Raw genomic sequence first — 6,000 nt, forward strand, 5'->3', positions numbered from 1 at the left:
TTGGCTATAAATACATAGCCAACACTTGTAATAGTCAGATTTGGAGATATGAATATGATGTGAGTTTAGTCTCATGTGTTTCCTGTATCCTAAGAGTGATTCTTAGGTGGTGGATCTTTTCCTCTAAGAAGTTCTTGGAGCGGTGTCCGGCGACCGTCACTGGATTGTCGACGTGGATTCGTCGAGCCCCTACATGGTCCGGTGTCATTTGGTATCAGAGCTAACTGGTTCTTCTTGCTCTGTATCCTGAGAAGTCCTCAGGTGGTGAAGAGAAGAACTGGCGGAAGAAGCCAAGTCGGAGGTCGTTCAAGGTCCGACAGGTTCAGCTCCGACATCAAACCGCAAGAAAGCACTAAAATTCTTATTTACAGGACAGAAGGAATTGAGTCCATGGTGTTATGAACAAGATACAATTCTTGTTCTGAAAAGGCCATAGCATGCTGGATGCCACTGACGTTTCCTTTAGCCATTCTTTCACTCTTGCAAACAGTAGTTTGTTGGAATTAGTACATCCGTTGATTCGGTGAAGAAAAGCAAGATATCAGCCAGCTGTTGGGCTGATTCCAACTGCCCAAATCTTGTTTCAGATCTTCTGCTGGATTGCAATCTGATTCTTAAAGATAGCATGAAAATTTCCAACTCAGCCTTCATTCCAATGGAGACCATTCTTGAATTTCCACTATTCCAAAATGGTGGTGGTTTTCTCTTCTAGCGAACCTATCCAAGGTTTCTCCGCACAAGATGACCAGAGTTCCTCGCCAAGGCTCAAAAAGAGTTTCACAGTCGCCGCCGGGCTCAAGAGGAGTTTTGCTTTTCGCTGTCGCCGCCGGGCTCAAGAGGAGTTTTGCCGTCGCCGCCGGGCTCAAGAAGAGTTTTTCCATCGCCGCCTGCCTCAACCATCTTGTCCGTCCCGGAAGAAAGCTGGGAGTGATTTTTGTTGGCAGTTTCTTTCTCCTTCCAGCAGTCAAGAAGGGCGGTCCAGAAGCTAAGAAGGGTGCTTTCTTCTTCCTGTAGGTTATTTTATTTTCATTTTCTATATCTTGGGCAAAGGTCCAAGTGGTGATTATTTCCTCGACAAGATTGTCACCTCGTCGAAATCATCAAAGTCCACTGCAAGAAGCAGAAATTGAAAACCTCCTACAAGAAATCGCCCGACTCAAACTACAATTGTCAAGGATTGAACGAAGATCCTTACAAACCGACGATGACGACGAGGGCATTTTAGATGATCAAATCTCATCCACCCCACCCTCGATCGAGTTCAGCTTCGAAGAAATTGAAGATCCATTGTCTAATTCATCGTCTTTTCCTCTCTATGATGAGCCGGTGTACGACGTGTATGATGACGACATGTTCGGTGGAGTTCTTGATATTGATCAACTCGCATATGATGATGATGAGGGCAAAATGGATAACCTGCCAGAGCCAAATATCCAACCGGAACTATTCATTCACAATGTTCCAAACAAGACAACAGTTACGCTCACCATCATTGATAAAAAATTACATATAAAGATCTCCTCAGTGGTTTGGATCGTGAAGCTCTTATCTTCTCCTCTAGATGGCTGAAAGAAACACCTTTGGTCCAAGATGCTTTCATAATCACAGTTAATCCATCTGCTTATGCTACTCTTGAGATATTGAAGGTTGGTAGACAAATGGACATTGGATGGACCTATGCAGACTGGTTTAGCCAACCAAATTCACCTCCTTATGGTGGCCAATCATACATCTTGCTATGGGCCTGAAGTTCCTCCTACCCCGGTAGTATGACGCTGGAGCTGAGCCGTTGATCATGTTGAACTTCAGAGCCATTTAATTTCATATGATATTTTGTATGGCTATATAGGTGTTATGCTTTCTCTTGTTTGTGTAGCCTAGTATGTTGCTTCTTTTGGCTATAAATACATAACCAACACTTGTAATAGTCATATTTGGAGATATGAATATGATGTGAGTTTAGTCTCATGTGTTTCCTGTATCCTAAGAGTGATTCTTAGGTGGTGGATCTTTTCCTCCAAGAAGTTCTTGGAGCGGTGTCTGGCGACCGTCATCGGATTGTCGACGTCGATTCGTCGAGCCCCTACATGGTCCGGTGTCAATATGATTTCACACTGGGCACTGATAAATTTTCTTGGGGATTAAAAAAAGTAAGAATTAGTGGGACAATCATCAGCTAAAGCTGAATATATTGCAGCAACAACAACTACAAGTCAAGCTATATTGCTAAAACACATATTTGAAGATATGGTTGAACCACAAGACAAATCTATAGAAATCTTTTGTGATAGCAAATCAGCTACTGCAATGAAAAAAATAATCCTATATTTCATGGCATAACCAAACACATTGGCATCAAATATCTCTTCATCAGAGAAGCTGAGAGCAACGAGGAAATTAACTCAAGCACTAAAATATTTATGAAAGTTTGAGCAATTGTGTGACATTATTGGAGTTATCAAAATTCCCAACAAGGAGGAGTGATAAAACTTGATGCTTATTTCTCAATTATTCTAGAGTATTCTAAAATCTTGTACAATGTAGAAGACTCTAGAGTAGTTGAAAAATCTAAGATATTTGTAATAATTACATAAGACACTAGATTTGCTATATAATAGAAGTCTCTAGATTGAGCTTTCATACCTATAAATAGGAATGCCATGATGTTGTACACTCAAGTTGAAAACTACTCAACATAAGTTTATTGATAAAATTGTTCTTCTATCCGAAATCTCTATAGCCCATTACATGCCTCCAATCTACCCTTATTTCGAAATATTGCCAACAATAATAAATATATATTAATTATTACATGGCCCATATCCTCAATAATTTTATTACATTTAGTTAAAAATTGCTTGATAATCTCTTTTTACATCATTTTAAGAAATTTAACAAACTTTCACTATATCACATTATTTTCTCCCACGTGTCCTACAACAATAATTTCATAAAAATGTCATCATTGTCTTCTTCATGGTCTTGCAATCTCCAATGCCCATCTTCACCCTGAACCATCCCTTTATTCTTCTCCACCCACCAAGAAACCGGAATCATGTACTCGTCCTTCACTGCATCAATATACTTATTAAGTAGGGCTATGTCTCTATCCACTTCTAGCTTGAACTCTCCTTTACTCCCATGAGTTCCTGCTACACCATGCATATAGGCTTCTAGGCTATGCCACCCCACAGGCCCGCCGGGAGACTTCAAGAACTTCGACTTTTGCGCGTCGACGACAAGTTCAGTGCCAATGTCTGCATATCCTATAAGGGGATACTTAGGGACTAAGTCGGGGCTATTAGTGATGCGAAGCAGCCTGAGGTCAGGTGCAAGGTCATCGAATGCCTTCTTGAATGAGGCATCGCCGACGTGAGGGCTCGCGAAGACAATGGCGGTGACAGGAGCGGAGAAGTCAGGGCGACCAGTTGGCTTGTTGAGTCCATGGGTGATGATGTCCACAGATGTGATTGCGGCAAGGGCGGCACCGAGGCTGTGTCCTGTAACAGTTATGCTTACTTCTTCGTCTTGGTACAAGTCGATTAGCCTTCTTATTTCTTTAAGAACCTGGAGAAGGAAAAATGATTGTTGATAGCCGTTTAAGCTGAAAGTATATCTTCCATGCCTGTAATAGTTCGATCATTTATAATCATGCAAAAAAGAAACGATGATTTTGCTTGCATGGTGTAGCTAGTCTTGCCAACAAGGACAAAGACAATAGATATACACACTAGAGGTGCAAGGGGTGGCTAACTGTGCATTATGATTTAAGTTTAAAGGACAATGGAATATTTTCCAAATGTTTTTCTCACACAGGCGCGATGTTCGTTTGCTTGAAGTTTGTCACATGGTTATGTAAATTTTTCAAAAAAAAGAAAAAAAAACTCCCTTTAGAACAATTTTTTTACAAATTTTTGAACTTAGAAAATAATAAAAAAGCCGTTTCAAAGTGGTGTCTTAGACTTCATTTGGGACGGCTTTCTTACCGCTTCATAAAACAAATTTTTAACACGCAAATTTTAATTTTTGTACTAAAAAATTATTTTAAAAAATAGTAAGATAGTCATAACAAACGAAGCCTTAATATAATTATTGTACTATAAAGCTGATTTAAGAAGCGGTAAAAAAGTCATCCCAAACAAAGCCTTAATTTGTCCTATAATGAAAAGAAAAAGTCTGTCATATATTTGAATAAAAATTTATTTATCTCGATCAGCAACTATCTCTAATTTATATTTGCGTGCAGGCAGCAAGTTTAGGTAAATGAGACAAGTTGATAGCTACCTGGCATTCTAATTTAAATATTTTGAAGAATATATTAAGCTAAAAAATTTTCATACCGAAGAAAGCACAAACACTGCAGTTAATTAATTTGATCTTTGAAAGTCGAATTGTTTTGCACATTTAAAATAGATGCTTGATTTATTGAATAGATTACTTTCAGCTACTTCCCATATAAAATAAAAATACTACAGAAGGTTTGCTTCATGTGTTAGATGTGGCTGTATTGTATTATAAATGCGATTAGGTCATCTTGCTTTTGATAACCAAATACGGCACAGCTGAGGTAGGCGTATTATGCCATATTTGTTAATACTTGCTTTAACCAGTTATTTTATCTTGCTTGGAGGTGGCGCCAATTAGCTAACTAAAATAAATTCCATATATCTGATCCATTTGATTTTATTTAAAATAAAAGAATACTTTAAATAATTAGAATTAATATTTTCAAAATTAAATTTTTATTTTTAGAGAAATTTTAAAAAAATTGAGAAGTTTAGTATCAATCATAATATATAAGAATAACCCATTAAATAATTAATTTAATAATATCTTATTATTTTTTAAAATAAAAGTTATAAGGGAATTTTATACATAAAACTTTATTTCATAATATGTAATGTCCCATTGAAGGGCGACTTTGGATTCTCCGAAGTGTAAATAGACTTCCATGCCAAGTATACTTTTGGCTCCTTGCCACCGTTTCCAACGTCTGGTTGACTGGACCCCACAATATCACCGGCGGGGACCAACACGAACTCAAAATCATTAACCCACTCGAGCGGCCTCACCGTTCCCCTCCATGCCACCACAACGTCCCGCCGGCCCAACGCCGCCGTTCCTTCGTCAGTCGCCACAGCCACATAGCCCATCCAATTCGACTCCTGCAGCTTCCAATCCTTTGCCTGGGACTTCAGTATTAACCCTCCCGGCAGCTCCACACCTGTAGTCGCGTACACAAACTTTGTCACCGTGTAGCTGTACGGCCGACCAGCCTTGAGAAACACTTTGTCGAAGAAGTCATGGCGCGCGTACCGCGGCGCGCCGGTGAAGCGCGACACTTCGTCGTCATTGAATGCGTCATAGACGGCCTGCGATAGTTCGCCGTAGGTGATGATGTGTTCGCGGAGGTCGGGGTCAAGAGGATCCAAAAGGCCTTCCCAATTGTTCTTCCCGTTTAGTTCGCGCCAGCGCTTCGCGAGGTTCTGCGACGCCATCGTCGGGGAGGATGAGGAGATAGCTTATGTACTTAAATCTGAGAGAGGCTAGCATTTTATACATGGTTTTGCTTGCCTATCTGTTTGAGTCTGGTTGTCGTTTTCCAAAGGGGATTGCGTGCAAGATTCGGTTTTTTGTTCAGCATTTGTTTTAATCAGGCATATAAATCATCTGTTTAGGTTGTGGATAAGTTATGCGAAGCATGTAAGGTTTGTTGGTTGAGATTGCTTCGACAGTCATCCTCGTGGAATCTTATGTTCTGAAGTTTTGACGGCGGGGATTTCCTAGAATTGACACTAAAATATCGTGCCAATCTTTTCTGCTTTCCGGAGTAAACATGGTAAATTCCTTTTCTGGAAGTAGACTTCAATTTGATGTCCTCTTTAGTGTTTGTAGAATGTCTAAGAATCAGATGAAAGCTGAGCACCCATGAAAATAGTCTTCTTGAAGGGAGGCGAGTCAATATGAACGGAGGCGAAAAATCCACCAACGGGCTTATGA

The 6,000-nt window shown here is 39.9% G+C and overlaps 2 protein-coding genes across 2 annotated transcripts in view; one reads left to right on the forward strand and one right to left on the reverse strand.

Annotated features, from left to right (window-relative positions):
* LOC114579140 overlaps positions 1–1,569 on the forward strand; it is a 62,438-nt gene extending 60,869 nt beyond the window's left edge. The window contains exons 5-6 of the mRNA XM_028692867.1: positions 713–936; positions 1,051–1,569. Coding sequence (XP_028548700.1) covers positions 713–936; positions 1,051–1,569 — 743 coding nt within the window. The remainder of the gene's footprint in view (positions 1–712; positions 937–1,050) is intronic.
* Positions 1,570–2,829: 1,260 nt separating this feature from the next.
* LOC110111353 (phospholipase A1-II 1-like) lies at positions 2,830–5,498 on the reverse strand. Its single transcript, XM_020843178.2, has 2 exons — positions 4,898–5,498; positions 2,830–3,578 (listed from the first exon to the last, which is right to left on the reverse strand). Exons 1-2 carry the CDS (start codon positions 5,496–5,498, stop codon positions 2,935–2,937), a joined length of 1,245 nt encoding a protein of 414 aa, XP_020698837.1. The 3' UTR covers positions 2,830–2,934.
* Between the last annotated feature and the right edge of the window lie 502 nt (positions 5,499–6,000).

Source organism: Dendrobium catenatum, unplaced genomic scaffold (genome assembly GCF_001605985.2).
Source record: "Dendrobium catenatum unplaced genomic scaffold, ASM160598v2 fragScaff_scaffold_176, whole genome shotgun sequence".
In the NCBI taxonomy this organism is placed as follows: Eukaryota; Viridiplantae; Streptophyta; class Magnoliopsida; order Asparagales; family Orchidaceae; genus Dendrobium; species Dendrobium catenatum.

Coding starts and splice junctions, on each gene's coding strand:
- LOC110111353 (XM_020843178.2), bottom strand. CDS start 5,498: ATGGCGTCGCAGAACCTCGCGAAGCGCTGGCGCGAACTAAACGGGAAG. Junction 3,579..4,897: donor GCCCTTCAATGGGACATTAC/ATATTATGAAAT, acceptor AACAATCATTTT/TCCTTCTCCAGGTTCTTAAA.